General features: G+C 41.1%; 1 protein-coding gene across 1 annotated transcript in view; it reads left to right on the top strand.

Moving 5' to 3' along the window:
- The first annotated feature begins 11,770 nt into the window (after positions 1-11,770).
- bhlha15 (basic helix-loop-helix family, member a15) overlaps positions 11,771-20,581 on the top strand; it is a 36,583-nt gene continuing 27,772 nt past the window's right edge. Inside the window, exon 1 of the mRNA XM_060939741.1 lies at positions 11,771-11,801. Coding sequence (XP_060795724.1) covers positions 11,786-11,801 — 16 coding nt within the window. The 5' untranslated portion in view covers positions 11,771-11,785. The remainder of the gene's footprint in view (positions 11,802-20,581) is intronic.

Raw genomic sequence — 20,581 nt, 5'->3', positions numbered from 1 at the left:
CTTCAGTAAAGCAAGGAGAATTTCTGAAGCTCTGTTTATCTGCTAGATGGCAAGTGGAAGGATTGTGCTTGTTAGTGTACAGTATGTTAGAAACCACCAGCCTCTGTGTCAACTGCACCTGGACCCTTTACACCACCTGACTTGGAACAGCACTAGAGACTAACTTTCCTTTAATAGAATGAATGGTATAAAGGCATGGAACTGTTGTCTCAATCAATTATTTGATCATCCATGCAACAAGATGAGTGAAGTAAGAGTCGTCCGATGATAGAGTTGAAATAAAGCAGTAACCGTAAGGTTAAGTTGTAATATTTCAGCTTTAATTTAAGTGTACTTTTATCCATCACTTCCATGGTCCACTTAAAACAAAACAGGAATAGAACAGTTAAGATGGCTCTGTATTTAGCTTTAATCTGAGAGTATTTGCTATAAATAAAGACTTGACATATTATGAAGAATTTTATAGGAATTACCCAACTTTTAGTAAGTAGTTTCATAATTACTAGTGAGAATTGAATTTACTGATGATGAGTCAACAAATGGTGTTTTCCAACAGCCTTCTTTTTCAGGATTAAAACAAAACTTTATCTAAATAAAATCCATACTTGCACTTAAAATCAGTTCACAGTTTGTTCATGCTGTAGTTTTCATTCATATAATTAACTGGTGGGCGGCACGGTGGTGTAGTGGTTAGCACTGTCACCTCGCAGCAAGAAGGTTCTGGGTTCAAACCCAGTGGCCGATAGGGGCCTTTCTGTCTGGAGTTTGCATGTTATGCTTGTGGGTTTCCTCCGGGCGCTCCGGTTTTCCCCCACAGTCCAAAGACATGCAGGTTAGGCTAATTGGTGGCTCTAAATTGAGTGTGAATGGTTGTTTGTCTCTATGTGTCAGCCCTGTGATGATTTGGTGACTTACCCAGCGTGTCTCTTGCCCATAGTCAGCTGGGATAGGCTCCAGCTTGCCTGCGACCCTGCACAGGATAAACGGTTATGGATAATGGAATAATTAACTGGTACTGTACCATGTTACACTCACTATCATAGTCCAGTTAATATGGTGGAAGTTCATAGTCATCTCAAGTCTTTGTTTCACAAATCTATCACTTTATTATTTAAAATAAAGTGTTACCTGATGTTTATCTTCTTAAAACTTACCAGTGGTTTGGATCATGTGGCAGTCCCTCTGTGGTCTCATCTCATCTCATTATCTCTAGCCACTTTATCCTGTTCTACAGGGTCGCAGGCAAGCTGGAGCCTATCCCAGCTGACTGCGGGCGAAAGGCAGGGTACACCCTGGACAAGTCGCCAGGTCATCACAGGGCTGACACATAGACACAGACAACCATTCACACTCACATTCACACCTACGGTCAATTTAGAGTCACCAGTTAGCCTAACCTGCATGTCTTTGGACTGTGGGGGAAACCGGAGCACCCGGAGGAAACCCACGCGGACAAGGGGAGAACATGCAAACTCCGCACAGAAAGGCCCTCACCGGCCATGAGGCTTGAACCCGGACCTTCTTGCTGTGAGGCGACAGCACTAACCACTACACCACCATGCCGCCCCCTCTGTGGTCATGCTAGATATTTATACTCAATTTGGGATTTTTTTTTTAATCAAAAATGCAAATGCAGCTTATTCTTTTGTCACATCAGCATAAGGGTTGTTCAGACAAGACAACTGTTTCACTTACCACTAGACTTTAAAGGAACTCATTCATTTATTCAATCAGTCAATCAATCAATCATTCATTTTATATACCGCTTATCCATTGTGGGTCACAGGTGAGCCGAAGCCAATCCCAGCTGATTTCGGGTTGAGTACACCCTGTACAGGTTGCCAGTCTATTGCAGCGCAAACACAGAGAGGCAGACAGCCATTCATACTCACATTCACACCTATGGGAAATTTGCAGTAGCCAGTTAACCTAATCCTCATGTCTTTGGAGTGTGAGAGGAAACCCACACAAGTATAAGAAGTACTGTACATGCAAACTCCACACAGAAAGGCTCTGATCAGCCAGCAAGTTTGAACCCAGAACCTTCTTGCTGTGAGACAACAATGTGAACCAATTTTAATTTTCACTTTTAATTTTTTTGGTTAAAACATACATTTAACAATAAGCTCTTCTTCATAAATTAAAGGGGTTTTTTTAAGTTTTTTGATACCCATCTACATGGGTCTACATGGTGAGAGACAACAGCAATCAAAACCAGATTTAAATGACTAGAATTAATTAACTCTTGGCCATTTGTTTTGTGAATACAATAATAATACAAGAAAGAAACATCTGAGCAGAAAACTGTCCAATTATTTATGATGCAGTGTTAATTTTGGGAGCCATCTTAACTTAGATCAAATAATTAAGTTTTACTCTAATATAAATAAATAAATAGTTGTATCACGTTCATAAATTGATTGTTAGTTTTTGTCTAATTTTAGTTGACGGAAAAAGTACAGCAGTTTAAGACAATGACGGCAAAATATTTCAGTCTATTTGTTCTTCAGCCTACAGCATACTGTTTTGCCAACCAGAGACCATAGATTTTAATAAGTACAAACACGATTTATTTATTTTGTTATAGTGTCAGGTACTAGGTAGGTGGACACAAGTGCAGAAGCAGTTATAATAATAACAGTGATGTTTATTTACAGTGAACAAATACACACACAGGCAAACAATCCAAAATGGTAGGCAAAATCTAAAATGTGAAACAAACAAAGGGTCAGGCGAGGCGCAAACAGGATATCAGAGCCAAAGCAAGAACTAGAACGAGAAACAGGCACAGAAATTAGGAAACAGGAAATCAGAAACACGGGTAGTAAGGCTCGGTAATGCGTACTGACGTATTGTAATACTTCGCAAAGATCGTGCTTCAGCACAGTCCTTAAAGAATATATGCAGAACCATGGCCTCACTTTTTGTTTATAAATGCCTTGAGACCTCAAGAATGGCACAGGAACAGTTAACAATAAATCTTACTTGCTTACTTGCTTATGTAGTCGAGTTCCGTCTGGAACATGACGTCGCGACCAATTGCCCAATACCCCTCCATTTCATTCGGTCTTTCGCCATCATCTGGGCCTCATTCCATGTGTTGATTCCGGCAACCTTCATCTTCTTCAGGACACTACGGCACCAGGTTTCCTTCGGACGGCTCACACGTCGCTTTCCTTCTGGAGCCCAAGAGATGCTGGTGTGGGGGATAGTTTTGGGTCTACGAAGGGTATGGCCTAGGAATTTCCATCGTCTCTCCTCAACAAGAGTTGTCACACTCTTGTGTCCAGAAAGTTCCAGAACTCTTCCATTGGTGATGTGTTGTTGCCAGCAGACATAAAGGATTCGTCTCAAGCACCTTTGCTGAAAGACACTGAGGATGTGATTATCTCCAGTTGTCAGTCTCCAGGACTCACAACCATACATCAGCACCGACATTACATTCGACATAAAGATCTTCAGCTTGGTGTTGCGAGAAATAACGGCAGACTTCCATATTCTATTCAAATGGTGAAATGCGCCATTCGCCTTCCTCACTCGTGTCCGCACATCGACAGCAGCTCCTCCATCATTAGTCAACTCTGCTCCTAGATAAGTTAATTGATTCACACATTCAATCTTGTTACCGTTGACAATGATCCAATCACCACTTTGTCTGGTCTACACTCTCATGATCTTCGTCTTCTGGAAGTTAATCATCAATCCAATGTTCTCTGCTAATTCTGCCAATCTGACTGTTACTGATTCCATGGCTGACTTTGTAGAACTGAACAAGCAGATGTTGTCTGCGTAAGCAAGGTAGTGTAGCTGGGTGTTGAAGTTCCAACGTATCCCTCGGGGTTTATCCTTGATAACTTGCTGCATAAGATAATCTACAGCAATAATAAACAATAGTGGTGAAAGTGGGCATCCTTGTCAAACACCTGACCTGACAGAGAACCATTTATCTGGATAGCTATTCAGACGACATTGGTAGTTCTCGTAGAAGAGTTTGATGACGGTGACAAGTGTCTTCGGAATGCCATACGATGCTAGGATGTTCCAGAGACTATCTCTGTGGAGGCTATCAAAAGCCTTTTTGAAGTCGATGAAGTTTAGGTAAAGTGAAGACCTCCATTCCTCGCACAATTCAATAACATTTCTGATGGTAAAGATGTTATCTGTGCATCCTCTCCCTGGTCTAAAACCTGCTTGTGCATCGTCCAATTTGTCATCCAACACTTTGAGTATGCGATTGTGGAGAACCTTCAGTAGAATTTTCCCAGATGTTGATAGCAGAGTAATACCTCTCCAGTTATTCGGATCAGTTAGATCTCCCTTTTTGAGGAGCTTTACTATTGTACCCTTTCTCCAATCATCTGGAATCTTCTCACGTGTCCATACCGCTCTGTATAATCTATCAAGCATCTCAATACTATGTTCTGCTGAGCATTTGAAGAACTCTCCAGGTATGCTGTCATTACCAGGGGCTTTACCAGAAGACAACGTTGTTATTGCCTCCTCAATTTCATTAAGAGTTGGAGGTTCGTCATCTATGTCCAGGAGTTGTTGATCTGCGACTTCAAAGTTGAAGGTACTTTGTGGATCGAGAAGGTTTAGTATTCTGTTGAAGTGACTGGTCCACATCTGAGATAATCTCTCCTGATCAGTTACAATATTTCCATCATCATTTTGCAGCGCTGAGTTCTGCATAACTTTTCTTCCACTTAATTCTCTGGTTATCTGGTAAACTTTTGCCATGTTACCCATATCAGCAGCTCCCTGTGCAATCTGTGCTATAAGCTCATAGTACTCTCTTTTATCTTTCCTGGCACTTTTCTTCACTCTTTTATTCACTTCACAGTATTCTACATTAAGAGCATTCTTCAGTCTTTCTGACCATGTATGCTGTTTCTTCCAGGGCTTTGAACCGGTTCAAGGAACGAAAACGAAAACCGGGAACTTTTTCTATTTCACATGGAACAGAAACGAAACCAGAAACTTTATTATTTTTTATGTTCCGGAACAGAAACGCTTATTAAAAATAATGGTAACCGGTTAATACCGGTTTTTATTTTGTTCCTCAAAGTTTCCGTAGCCTACAAATAAAAAAGTCATTCTTCTCCTGCGCAAGTTTCTATGACCCGCTGGGGTTCACTTCCTGTGTGACGTTCACTGACTGAATGGAGAGAGCGGGAAGGTGGACTGCTATCACGTCTCCACGTGATAAAGTGAGTAATTGCATTACTGAGTGTCTGAGCAAAGAAGAGCCTGAACGTTGCAACCTCCCTATTGGCTGTTTGTAAAAATGTATCAATTGTTGCCCTTCCCATGGGAATCATCGCGGGCTCGAGAGACGAGACCTGACGAGTTAGTTCGTTGGTAGCAGAACAAAATGTCTGGACACAAATCGGGTTTTCAGAAAAGGAAAGAAAATAAACGGAGGGTCAAAAATACAAAAAAGGAGGCAGAAAATGCAAAACGAGTTTTAAGGTAGGACAAATGGTTACTTTTTAAGGCAGCCCGCCGTGGCTGCAGGCTTTCAGTTGTGTCATTGAATGGTTACTTTTCTGAGGCAGCCCGCCGTGGCTGCCTGCAGGCTTATTTATTATAGCCCATTTAGTTAAAATAGTTGATATAAAATGTTTATAGTTATGTGATGGTTGTCCTGATTTAGACTGGTGTTTTTTTTTTTTTTTTGGGGGGGGGGGGGGGTTTGCACGATGTTGCACCCGGGTCCAGATTAGGGCAGAACCGGCTCTGGCTACATTTCAGGTGTAGTTTGTTTTATGTATGTATGTACTTGCATAGATGTGTACTTGGTCTTCCAATATGGCGCCTAACAAAATCTCGCGGCGCGGTGACGTCATGCGGTAGCCCTCTATAGGGCCTGACTAGCCTTTGGTAACACACTAAACGAATTATCTTTCATTTTTGGCACTTTTTCTGTTTGTGTAGATGGGAAGACATACTGAGAATCCAAATCGCCAACATTTGAAATAATTGTTTTGAATTATTTCTTGTCTTATTTAATGAAGGTTGTAATAGAATTAGCCTACATTTGGCTTAAGCTGGATGAGACAGAGACATAATTTTATACCCATTTGTTAAACAGCTGACAGGGAACGTAATTAACCGTTCCGGGAACGAAATTTTTTTTTGTTCTAACCGGTTCGGGAACATCTATTTAATGGTGGAACCCAAAACCGGAAACGTTAAAATTCCGTTTCTGTTCGGAACGAACCAATAGGAAAAAAATTCTGGTTCAAAGCCCTGGTTTCTTCAGATGTATTTTCTTTCGAAGATCGATAAGACTCCAAGTGTTTCGAGACATCCACTTGGCTGGGCAGCATCTGTCTTTTTCACCTATTACCTCTTCAGCGGATTGATGATTCAAGCGGATCTTCTTCATATTTTCCCACAAATTGTTAGGATCTTCATCCAGTTGAAGAGCCTGGAATCTGTTTTTGATCTTAAGGCTGAACTCCTTCCTGGTGTCTTCCAATCTCAGCTTACCTACATTCCACTTCTCTGTAGACTTCTTCAGTGGACGTTTACTGCATAGTTTATGTTTCACTTTGGCAATGAGCATAAAATGGTCACTGCCTGCATCAGCTGATCGAAACATTCTTGTATCTTGTAAACTCCGTCTCCATTTCTGGTTGATCATCACATGGTCTATCTGGTTCATGTGTCCGGTCAGTGACTTCCACGTTAACTTATGTATCTCTTTATGAGGAAAGAGAGTCCCACCAATGATCATATCGTTGGTCAAGCAGAAGTCTCTCAGATGATCTTCACTGTTGTTCCATTCGCCTGTTCCATGTCTTCCCATAACATCTTCGAAGTTGTTGTTGTCTACACCAACTTTCGCGTTGAAGTCACCCATCACTATCAGAATGTCCTGCAGCTGTACAGTATCCTTCACCTGTTGTAGCTCCATATAAAATTCTTCCTTCTTTGTATTGTCAGCCTCGTTTGTTGGTGCTTAACATTGTATGATTGAAAGATGGCAGTATTTGCCTTTGAATCTGGCATACATCATCCTTTCATTGATTGGTCTCCAAGCCACAAGAGCCCTTCTAGCTCTAGGAGTTAGCATCAGTGCAACACCATACCTATGTATATCATTCACTTCACCAGAGTAGAGAACTGTCTCCCCAGATATTAATTTCTTCTCTCCAAAACCTGTCCATCTCACTTCACTCACTCCTAAAACATCTAACTTATTAAACCTATGAAATTCTGCCGCTACCTGTGCGGCCTTTGAGCACTCAAACATTGTGCGCACATTCCACGCACCTATATTTAGGGTGGTCTGGAGGTCCATGAAGTTTGTACAATCACCATTCTGGTTGCTGGCGTCCATTTGGCTTTGGCCAACATCCATCATCAACCCAGTGCTGGGGCGATTCCCTCCCATCTGTCCATCTCCAAGGGTTTCGTTTAATTTAGTAGCGATTTCGGTTACAACAAAAGTTTTTGGATGGGGAAGAGGTTGTAAGCCCCATGCCCCAACCCCCAGAACCCGGAGGACCGGTTGCTGCGTTAGTCTGGCATCTTGTCTTCGACCTGTTTGGCTTGGTAAGACCTGCCGGGGACATATGCCCCTGCCGACATAGCTCTCAGAGTCATTAATGCATTCAAGCCCCCCAACCAAGAGTGGCCATGTGACCACCCCTCCTATATTGCTATAGGCGACAAGGTGCAGCATAGAGGGGAACAATAAATCTAATATAGTAATTTTTACGATTAAAGTGATTTATATAGGTATCACTTTAATCATAAATGTAAAGGTATTCATATAGGTAACGTCACAGCAGGAAGTCTATCGGTCTCGTCGCCATTTCCGCTATACTAAAACACAGAGCTGACTGCAACTCCGATCCTCCATTTTGAGCTAATTTATTGTCATGCCACGTAGATGTGTTGCTGATGGGTGCAGCAACATGACAGAAGGTGAATTTAGTTTGCATTCATGGCCCAAGAATGTTCAAACTGCAAAGATTTGGACGCATTTTGCGAGAAGTTCATGGGCACATTGGGCACCTACGAAGTGGTCTCTCCTCTGCTCTGCACATTTTACTGAGGACTCGTATGAGACCTCTGTTGAGGAGAGTTGGCTATAAGCCCATATTGAAAGGGGTGCAGTACCAACAATTAAAGAAAACTACAAGAAAAGGAAAGTATTTATTTTATTTTAAAAGAAAGTGAGTTTAGTTGCACTAGTTCTACCGGAGTGAGCTGAGGGTTGTTGCTAAAACCCAGGATGGAACGGGACGTGACATATCGCTCGGGCAGTGACCTCCCTGCAGTTGTTGCTAAAACCGGTGACATCCCGTTCTGTCCTGGGTTTTAGTAATTGCCTGAGCCGAGCAGTAATGGCGGAGTACTCAGTAATGGAGAAAATGGAGAATGAGTGGACCAGCCATCTGATTTCTAAGCTGGATATTGCTGCCATCTCGCCCTTATGTGGAAGAAGCGAATGAACAGAGAACTGAACGAACAACTGAAAGTCAGATTGTTTCAAAAGAATCAGCCACAAGATCGACCTTCAAGAAGCGAGAGCACAGACGGGTAAGCTCCGACTCTCATTTGGATAAAAAAACAACAACAAAAACACCACGTTGTTTACCTGCATTTAGATTAATACATGTAACTTGTATTGTGTGTTTAAGTTACCGGTATAAGATTATTTAATTTGATTCAGAATGTGATTGTCTCAGTTCATCTGATTATTTAATTAGCCTTTTACGTTTTATCAGTGAAAATGCATGCATGTACATGTATGTTGCATAAATTATAACACCTATCCTGTTTTAATAAGAGTCAACCCACAGTCAGTGAAGTCAAATCAGTCTTAGTTGAGCAAGTCGGTAAGATTTCTTACTTTCACCATAAATTTTTATTTATATGACTTTGGTCTATAGCTGTAAAAGGCCTCGGCCTTAAAACCGTTTACCGCTGTGACGTCACGCACTCGGGGCTGGCTGGCTCAGCAGGGCAGCTCGAATGCCAACTTTGCGGTCGATTTTAACTCTCAGAAATATACTTATTTATTCCCATTTATGCAGCATACAAGAGTCAAGGATGGAGACTCAAAGATTCAAAGATTCTTTATTGTCAATTCACTATATATCCAGGAGGACATATAGGAGAATCGAAATGCCGTTTCTCTCTCACCTTACTTGTAAAAAACAGATAAAGATTTTACACAGACACACACAAAAAAAAATGGGGGGAATTATGGAAAAAATATATATAAATATTTATAAATATAGATAATATAGATAAAAAATACACTCTAAAATCAAACAATGTACAAAATAGCAGTAGTGCAATACAGTACAATAACGGAGAAGGTGCTAGAAGAGCAGCTTATGAGGTGTATATGACAGTAGTGCAAATGAGCAATAGCAGCAGATACAGCAGTAATGCTAATGTTTGTGGTGTGATGTGCAAACGGATGAGGTAGTTTTCTTGTGTGAATGAATGTGTTACAGACCAGGGGTTGGGGTTAGGTAGTGGACGGAGTTCGGCATCCTGACAGCCTGGTGGATGAAGCTGTTTAGCAGTCTTGTGGAGTGGGCCCGGAGGCTCCGGTACCTTTTCCCTGAGGGCAGGAGGCTGAAGAGTGAGTGTGAAGGGTGGGAGGTGTCACCAGAGACGCTGATGGCTCTGCGGGTGAGACGGGAGTGATAGGTGTCCGTAAGGGAGGGAGATACTATCCACTCAGAAATGTATTTAAAAATAAAGTGTAACGGTTCACTATGCATGGGTGGAGCACAGAGGACGGCAGGACAGAGATCAGGTTCGCAATAGGGCTTTATTGCCACACTTTTCAGTGAACAATCTTTCACTCGAACAGACACACACACACAACCAGCGTCTAGTTCGGGGATGAGCTCCTCTGCTCTCGCTCTCCCTCCTTAAGTAGGGCGCGGTCACTGGGAAGACACACACAAACACAGGTTAATTGATGTCAGGTGTAGTGATTCTGCCACTTACCTTCCCTGACTCCGCCCTCCTGTCACAGACCGGCGCTTGACCACGCCCCCACTGCCACATAAAGGTTCTCACATCACATCACATTATCTCTAGCCGCTTTATCCTTCTACAGGGTCGCAGGCAAGCTGGAGCCTATCCCAGCTGACTACGGGCGAAAGGCGGAGTACACCCTGGACAAGTCGCCAGGTCATCACAGGGCTGACACATAGACACAGACAACCATTCACACTCACATTCACACCTACGGTCAATTTAGAGCCACCAGTTAACCTAACCTGCATGTCTTTGGACTGTGGGGGAAACCGGAGCACCCGGAGGAAACCCACGCGGACACGGGGAGAACATGCAAACTCCGCACAGAAAGGCCCTTGCCGGCCCCGGGGCTCGAACCCAGGACCTTCTTGCTGTGAGGCGACAGCGCTAACCACTACACCACCGTGCCGCCATAAAGGTTCTGCGTATCTTTTTTAATTAGGTGCACATATAGCTCCTTAATTGAGTTCAGGTGCGCATTGTTAACGGTGCGCGTGCTGGAGTCTGCTCGACGCGTGCGCAGCCTGGGGCGCGCCTTTAGGTGCACGAGCCACAGCACGCGGAACTGACATATAGTATGTTTTTGTCATTTTCATTGGCATTTCATTCGTAAAGTTTAAATCATCACCTGTAAATATACAATATACAGAAAAATGTGCAATTTCTACATAACTCCTAAATCCTCTTTGCCCAATTAAAATAGCACATCCATACTTTATCTACAGTAAGTACGCTCAAATTAATGCTGCATACAGACTGCCCTGTAAACGCCAATACCAGTGTTTCCAGCTATGAGATTTTTGTGGTCTGTCTTCTGTTAAACTCACTGTATATAACTGGTAGACACCAATCAGTTGGTGAGTTTGTTTAAAGCAGACTATATTTGGTTCAACAAGATGTAGCCATCCTTCCTACTTTCCTCTATCATCTTTATATCTGTATGTTTCTGTACAAAGATCGTGTACGTTTGTGGTTCATTCATTTAAAACTGACTGCTTTCGTAAACATCCTGTTATTGCTAAGTTGTCATGACGGGGCCTTTCCATACAAGCAGCTTTTCCATTCCAAGATCATTTTATCATAGTCAGCAAAGGGGGGTCTCTTTGTGTCTTCACAGTGTATAATTATAGTCAAAGTGACTTTGATTTTTTTCCTTCACGCTAAGCTACAGGAAGCACTGTGTTGGCAATTTGTTCCTTGTATACATCTTAAAAGGCATCAGATATCAACTCCTGATGAGAGGAGGTTTAACGTTTAATCCATATATCGTCATCCTGTACCATTTTATGTCTCTTCTATTCTCCTCTGAGCCTTAAGCTGTCTTCTCAAGTCAAGCTAAAGGATAGTGATGTTTGTCTGTTTGGACCCCTACTCTATTTGTGTGCATTCAGCATGAGTGTGTGTGTGTGTGCGTAGGTTGAGGGGCTTCTCCTGTGTTCAGCTGTGACGTGAGCTCCGTTTCCTCCGCAGGCTCTTTTCCTCAGGATGGACGCTTGCATGCTGGTGTGCGCTGCCAGCCAGCAATGACAAAAACATCCTCCCAGTCTGCTACCTGCCCCTGTGGCCTTGTTCCTCTCCATACACATTCTCTTGTTTGCAGGAAGGCCAGGTTTCCTGTGTGACATGGATTGGTGGGGGCTGGAATCCATATTTTGTCTTATACACAGTTCTGCATCTTTTGTTCTCCATTTCAGTGCTTATAAACACAGGTGGGTTTTGATGATCAGATTCAGCTGCATGTGCGTGTACAGTGGGTTTATTCAGCATGGCTGTGTGTTATGGTGAGTCCACAGTAAAACTTTAGGTCTTTATTCCAGTCAAACTGTAGAACTTATTTTCTTGGTCTTCAGTGGCCTCTTATGTAGTTTTGATTTGGCTGGAATAAAAGCCAGGAGCCACAACGGCCATTCACAGATAAGATTTATTAAGGTTTATTTCAGTAGTGGTGTGATATTGCTCTGTGCTAAAATATAATTTGACCTATGCTCTATTTAGTTAATCAAAAATGATTATGATTATCTCTTACGTCTTTTCCATGTTGGAATATTTGTATGTTCTCATTCACATCTGCAGTTTTGAAAGCCTACGATTAAACTCTGTGTCTGATTCATATATTGATGATGATGTTTAGTCTGTAAAAGGCTTTGTAATAATCTCTTGCATGCTGGCATGCACTGGCATGAAGCCAGTGCTTACCTCCATAATGTGTGGACGCTTGATATACGTGTGGTTATGAAAGCTTTAGCTGAACACATACATTTGTATTTCGTTGATCAAAATGATGAGCATTATTATAATGTCTTGCATGTCAAAACATCGGTAGTCTTAAATCCAGCTGACGTTTCGAAGCCCAGTGGTTGAACTTGAATGCACATATATTGCATGGGTTCAGTACCAGTATACATATGTGTTTGGATATGGTTGTTTTTTGGTTAGAGTTCATGGATGAGGCCTTTAGTGATTTATTCATTTATAATATAGCATATTTTCATGATAGCTTTGGTAATATGAAATGATGTCAGTAATGAAATCATGATCAATGCGCTCATGGGTGTTGTGTTAAAAAGACTGTATCTAATAATTGCCACACATGTTCATGATATCTCTGGAGTGTTCTATGTCATCCAACTCTTAATCTTCTCTTGATGGATCGACACCATTTAGACTATACAGAACGTGTGCTTGCCCTTGATGCTTTAATTGCATTGTCATCAGGCAAGTTGACCCACACATTATCTGCTTTTGTGTTGTCTAGCATGTCCTATTGAAAAAGCTTCCACTCATTAGGAAAGGGCCTTTACTATTACCATGGTGTGAGACTGTGGCCCCGTCTCCCAGGCTCAGTTACAGCTCTGGCTATTTCCAGCTAACCAGCTGTGATGGAAGTATGCCAGCAAAACTCATAGGCTTAGCCAAGATAGGGTCCTCAGTTTTATTTGTTCCTCAACTCTGACATCCATTATTCAACACTGGGTGTGTACACACCCTCTTGCATTTGTGAGTATGTACCAGAGCTCTTGAGATCATTAAATATAAATCTAAAAGCATACATAAAATTAGTAATTGTATTTCGAGTTATCAGCTGTAATATTATGACACAGAGGTGAAATAAATCATACATCTACAGTAAGTCCATATGCAATCCCTTCTGCTCTTATTTCTCGTATGTGTCTGAGACCAGAAGCCCAGGAGCAGTACACAAAGACACCGCTGATCATTCTATCAGCATGTTTGTGGCTTTAACATGGTCCACACAGACATTCAGCAATGGCAAAGGGCCAAAGCAGCACAGTCCTTCATATGACGGGCTCAGACAAGGCTGAATCTGTTGTGTAATATCTTGCAGTCACTCACACTCTCCAACACATGGTTTGCCAGAGATGGTCAACGTCAGTTTGTGGATCAGGTGTCCTCTACTTCAGCAGCAAGTCTTTTGGGACCTTTACACATGCAGAAAACAGAGAAGCCAGCACGGAGGGCAATTTCCTGTCTTTCCTCCTCCATGTTGGCATCTAAAATAGACATACTTAAGTGAGTAAGTACATATAAGACAAGCACAGTGTTAAAAGAAAATTCTGAAGCTGTACCAAGAAATGTGGAGTAAGAGAATCACTGATTACTTACCACAAAAATTTTCTGAAATGGTAAAGTTGGAACGGGTAGAACAGTTAAAATGTGATCTAGTTCAGGAAACCCTTTAACGGCGCCTCCATTTTTAGGGGATGGCTAGATTTAGCGGACATGGTATTGAAATTCTGGGTGTTAAATGAGACAGCAAATGTGAACTCAAAAGATTGCAGCCACTGAATCTTTACATAGCACCTGGTTGTGACAGCTAAACAGTTTTTCTCTTGAATCTATGTGGTTATAATATCTTTGAGAGTTTGTCTAATACTGCATTTCAGTGTTGAAGTTCTTGACTAATATTTGACTCTGGTTGTATGAAATCATTACTATGATGTCTGATCGAACATGAAAGACATTAAAAAATATATATATATATATTCTAATCTGTCTGCAGACAAAGTCACCAGTAGTACACCTGACTGGTTCAGTGTGTTTTGGACTGAAATATAGAGTGTGCAACTGGATTCGGGTGCCACCCAGTGTGCCAGTTGGGGTTTCCCTGAGCAGCCACTGGCCTGTCTATGGACTTACGGCAGGTGCCAGGCAGACTTGATCCTTAACACTTGATCCTTCCTGCTTGACCATCAAACTCATTTTTACATTTCAGCTTATTAACATTTGCCATCTCATTTATCATGAAAATTGATGAAAATTGCCAGTTGTGAGAGGTAGTGAAAGGAAAATGGAGAAATAAAGTTGAAACAGCTCTTTGTTGGGTCTGGCTCTGTCTCTGGCCATGTGAATGAGATGTCTGTCAGACTTGCCTGGTCTTTTTAATGACCATGTTAACTCACCCCATCTGTAAACATAGTAGAGGAAAGGAAACACATTAAATTCCTAACAGCTGTCCAGCACCTGTGCGGTCAAAGAGAACAGGGTGCCAAATGCCATCCTGGCCCTCACTGACACTCCTTTACATTTCCAGGAATTTTGATTACCAATTACTGCAGAATATTTCACTGAAAGTTACGTTAAAATGTTTAAGATATAAAAGTCATTCACTTAGCACAGCTAACCTTTTAAAGTTCATATTGTATGACACACAAGTTTGACAAACGCTTCCTGCAGTTTAACTTCCAGACTTCTGCTTTTACACTGCTGTACAAAATCCAAGATAGTGAATGCTTCGATTTCGTAGCATAGGTGAGTGTTTTTCACAAACTCAGTGAAACATCTAAGATTCCATGTTTCACATTTGGAGATGCTTTTCTGCTCACCACAGTTGCATTTGTAAAGATGGGTTATTTGATTTAGCTTTGTTTCCTGTCAGCTACAAATAGTCACCAACAAGGTTTTACCACCCACCTGTTTTTATTCATATTTTAAATAAAATTTAAAGAACCAACTTTTCTGGAAGTGGGGTGTTTGTTTACTCACACACACACACACACACACACACACAGATATTATATATATATATATATATATATATATATATATATATATATATATATATATATATATATATATAAAAACCATGCCAAAAAAAATTACGCACTGTAAAATTTGGTTGGACCAACGTATGTATATGTAATGTCACATATATGTAATATTTGGTTATGCAATGTCACAACATTGACTTCTGTCCAGGGTTGTATTAATTTTTCACCGAGATCTTGTGTTGAGGATGGGAGAGTCAAACCACTGCATAAAGTCTTCTCCAGCACATCCCAAACATTCTCAATGGAGCTAAGGTCAAGACTCTGTGGTGGTTAATTCATGTGTGAAAATGTGCTTCCCGAACCACTCTTTTGCAATCTGAGCCCTAATTTTATGCCCGTGCCACCTGGGAAGAAAAATTAATTGATGTGATTAACCTGGTCATTCAGTACATTCAGGTCGTTAGCTGACTTCACTTTATTGCCCCATAACGTTGCTGAGCCTCAACCTGACCAATTGAAGTAACCCCAGTAAGACTGCCTCCAGAGGATTGTACAGTGGCCATTATGCATGATGGATGCATCACTTCATGAGCTTCCCTTCTTCCCCTGACACACCCATCACTCAGGAATAGGGTCGATCTGGATTTATCAAACCACATGACCTTTTTTCCATTGCTAGAGAGTCCTATCTTTCTGGTTCCTAGCAAAGTGAAGCCTTTTCTCCTGATTTGTCTCAATAACAAGTGGTTTTCTTATGGCCACACAGCTGTTTAGTCCCAATCCTGTGAGTTCGGAAATACTCTTAATTTCACTCTTAAACATAGCTGTGAGATCTACTATCAATTTTTTTTGTACGATTGGACTTCACCAAGTATGAGTGATCTCTGATTATGGCCAGTCAGGATCTTTTTCCAACCACATTTTTTCTACAAAACTGATGGTTCTCCACTATCTTTCCAGGTTTTAATAATGTGTTGGACAGTTCTTAGCACAATTCCAGCCATTTCAGCAATCTCCTTAGTTGTTTTCATCGCTTGATGCAAGCCAATACTTTGACCCTTCTGAAACATAGTAGCGCCTTTTCCATGAGCATGGGATATGTCTTCCAACATGTTTTTTTTTTAAGAAATGAGAAGTTAGTCACTGCATCAGTTAGGGTTAAAAGAATTGTTGGCAGCTGAAACACATTAATCACTGCAGTAATTATCCAATCAAAGGCTCTTTTATGGCCGGGCAGTGTGTGGAGACCAACTGCTGTAGTTTTGAAAGTGAAATGATGCCCCATTCTTGCCTGATATACAATTTAATTTGCTCAACAGTTTGGGGTCTCGTCTGTCATATTTTGTGCTTCAAAATGTTGCAAATGTTTTCAATGGGAGACAGCTGGCAGGCCAGTTTAGCACCCAGACTCTTACTACAGAGTCATGTAGTTGTAATACATAAATAAATATAAATTTAAATTTGTTAGGGATAAAATTTATTTATATTTATTTATATTTATAATTTATTAGGGATACAATTTTTTAGGGAAAGCGCTATACAAATAAACTGACTTGACTTGACTTAATATGTGCAGAATGCAGTTTGGCACTGTCTTGCAAAAATAAGCAAGGGCTTCCCTGAAAATGATGTCATCTGGATGGCAACATGTTGCCCCCAAACCTGTATCATCAGCATTAATGGTGCCTTACCAGGTGTGCAAGCTACATATGCTATGTGCACTAATGCAATTCCTTGCAAATTTACATTCAGGAACGGTATTTTTAAACTCTCTCTGTCCTCCTCTCTCAGGAGGACAGAAAGAGTCAGCTTTCCATTGATCACCCTAACGGGCAATCCTTTGATCACCCTAATGACTCGCCGTTCACACCCAGCCTCCAGTGACCCACACCAACATGATGCCTCAACGACACCTTAGATGAGCTTGTCATCAGAATTCTGATTCTGATTCTGATCCATGAGAGGATAAATATCTGATACTCCTTATTAGTCAGACAGAACTGAGGAAGCCTTTCAGATGAGAGGTGAAACGTTTTCAAGAATCTTCAAGCAAGTCCAGTTGCCCTTTTCTACCACCCACAGTTATTTTTAAACTGCTGCATTATTTGCATGCGGTCTTTCACAGAGCGGTGAACCCGTCTCCATCTTTACTTCTGAGAGACTCCGCCTCTCTGGGATGCTCTTTTTATACCCAATCATGTTACTGACCTGTTGCCAATTAACTAAATGAGGTTTTTTTTTAAGCATTATGCAACTTTTTCAGTCTTTTGTTGCCCCCTCCCCACTTTTTTAAAATGTGTTGCTGGCATTAAATTCAAAATTAGCATATATTTTTCAAGAACTAATAAAATTTCTCCGTTTCAACATTTGATATGTTGTCTTCATACAATTTTCAGTGAAATATAAGGTTTCCATGATTTGCAAATCGTCAAATTTGTTCTTTTTTTATTCAAAGTTTACACAGCGTCCCAACTTTTTTGTCAGACATTGCTCTCTTAAAGCCTTGTCACAATGTTTTTTCATGAAAAATATTTTGACTGCAGGGTGATCCATGTGATAGTCACACTTACCCTTGGAGTTTACCCTACTTGTTTCTCCGTTCTCTGTGTTCCCTGAAAGCTAAACCTTATGCTATCAAAAATAAACACTCAAGCTTACTACGCCCATCTTATATTATTTTCCCTGTCTCTTTCGTTTCCCTCCAAGTTCCAGTGTGGACTTGTGTGCATCTGCACTCTTTTGTTTTTTTCCCAACATGATGCTCCTGAGGTAACACTATTTGCTATTTATATTTGTTATTTATAGTCACATGGTTTTTGGTTGATCATTTTACTCATAAACACATTTGCTTGTCTGGGTGTTGTAGTAAAAGAGTTAAAATGTTTGTCATCGGTATCCTTCCAGTAATTAGATTTAAACATCCTCCCTATATTTTATGTGAATTTGTTGATTCAAAATCATAATTTAGTTTTATCAGAGATCGTGCTTAGCCATGTGAGCCATGGTGACAGGAAAAGCAGAAACGTATAGTGTGGAAGGAGCCTTGCTTGGATTCATTCTCAGAGGACAGACACCCCCTTATTTAGACTGTTCAGATGTTCATTGGCAGAGTCTGTGCCAACTCAGCCTGATCTCATTTCTGAGTCCTAAGCCTTTCCGGCTTTATGTACATCAAAACTACATGAACAGTTCATATTTGAAGCTCTCTGCAAGCTCAGTTTCACTTTTGGCACTTTTGAGTTTTGATTTTTTTTTTTTTTCATTTCATGAAATTTAATCACTTAAAGTATGGAATAAAGTTATTTATTTAAATAAACTCATGGGTAAATGTAGTATTAAATGTGTAGTTGATGTTAGATATACTTGCACTTCTTACTGTCTATACAGCTCTGACGTATAGGGTGCACTCTTGATGTTTCCAAAAAAGGTGTCAGTGGTTGAGGGGGATATCTCGTTCTTGTCCCTTATTCAGAATGCAGTGAGGCACCAGACGAGTGGGGCTGAGGTAGTGGTACACAGCTCTTAGCACCACTGGATCTATTTTGCATGCTCAGAATAAGCCCAATAGCATCCAATTACACAGCTCTCATGGATTGTTTGGTGTCAACTGTTGGAGGGATATGATGATTCTGCTCTTCTTGCGTAAAAAGATCTATCGAGGTTCTGTCCACTTTTTTGTGAGCATATTTTGTCCATGTGTTCAATTAGTGATTTCAGCAACTGAAACAGAATTTAAATAGTGAGGTTTCCCCCTTTTTGGTGGTAGTGTCATTTTGCTTTCAATGCTTCTAGTTTACCCATGACGTCCTCACATGACCCTGTGTCACTTATGTCACAAATCCCTCTGGGATTGGTGCACTTAGTTACAGTATGCTATTTTTTTTCTGTATGTCATTGATGAACTTCAATTAAAGCAAAGGAAGGATAGTGCCCAGGGTGGGAATATGAGAGTGGTGTAATTGGATAAGTTATGATAGTGAAAATAGCATGTGCAGGTTCGTGGAGAAGGCAGTACTACATTAAAAATTTGGCTCTGGTTTCATTCTCATAAGAGCCTTGTGAGGGAAGTGGGTAATAAGAAGGGTGTGTGTGTGTGTGTGTGTGTGTGTGTTTGGGTTTTTAGTGGGATTCATTCAAACCTCTAGGGAGTAATTTGCATACATTGGTAGGCTATGAGTAGGTGTTCACATCAGATGTTAAAAGGTCACAAGTAAGGAAGAAGGAAATGGGTTGTGGGATACAAATCTTAGGCTACATCCACACGACAACGGCAACGAGATTTTTTTTTTAAATATCGCGTCCACATGGGCAACGGATCAGTAAAATATCAGGTACATATGGCAACGCAACGCTTGCTGAAGACGATGCAATACACATGCCACACCTCTACGTGTGCTGTAAGACGGTCCCATCGGAGACACCAGAACAATAGAAGAAGTAGACACATGCGCATAAACCCCTTCTTCTGTAGCATCAGCCACATAAAGTTTTGATTATTAGTCGGTAGCGTAAAATAGTATCTATTGTCTAAGACACTTATTTATATTTCATATTAAAACGTCTATGTAAATTAATACATAGAAAGCCTGGCCAGGCGCTGAACATTCTTCTGCCTTCACTTTAAGAGAAATTCAGGGTGAGCCTAGGTTCTTCCCTGTCACTGTCACACGCGCACACCTTCTCACTCCCTGTCCTATGGCTATAGTCCCTTTAAATCACATGCTCGTTTTTTGAATGGAGATGCGGAAAGAGGAATGAACGGGGGTAGATGGAGAGAGAGAGGAATGAACGGGGGTAGATGGAAGCCGGTACGCCAACATTCTGAGATTCTCCAGAATTCTTTAATGGTCCGGAATAAATTGAATGCTACACGTTGATGGATTACGTTGTTCTTCTACGCCCTTTTTGAGGAATGTATTGTCGGACTTAAACCAACATCTGAAGAGGTGAGATCGCTCCTTTTTTTTCCCTATTTTTGCTGGCGGGATTGTCATGTGGTTGTGACGTCATCGTAAACAAATCCGTTCTACTCATCCAGACGACTTCACAACAGCGCCGTTGCCAGATTTTTCCACTCTGGAACCCGTTCTCAAAAGATTTCGTTTTGGGGCACCCAAAACGCCGGTGCCGTGTGGACGCCAGGCCGAAACGATAAACAATTTTATCAGATTCACCTGAATCCGTTGCCATGTGGACAGGGCCTTAGATGTAATGAAATTATGAATTAAACAGTAACAGGGCTTACTGCAACAGCAAGACATCATCTTTACCTTTGTCAAGATAAAGGTCAAAGTGTAGAAAGTGGTCAAATTAACATGACATTGGTTTACAGGATATTCAGCGTCAGGAATAATAATACTTCATAATGATGTTAATTCTAATGTGTGTATATTCTTGAAGCATACTGTATGCACTGTCAGAAATAGGGGTACAGTAGGAGTCCATTTCTGTACCCCAAGGTACAAGCTAAACTAATGTACCCCTTAGGGCTCATTATTGGACCTCAAGGTCCAATTTAGGGCCCAAAAGGTACATACATGTTCCCAAGCAGT

The sequence above is a fragment of the Neoarius graeffei genome, chromosome 14 (assembly GCF_027579695.1).
Source record: "Neoarius graeffei isolate fNeoGra1 chromosome 14, fNeoGra1.pri, whole genome shotgun sequence".
NCBI classification, from domain to species: Eukaryota; Metazoa; Chordata; class Actinopteri; order Siluriformes; family Ariidae; genus Neoarius; species Neoarius graeffei.
This window is presented reverse-complemented; position numbering and strand designations above follow the sequence as displayed.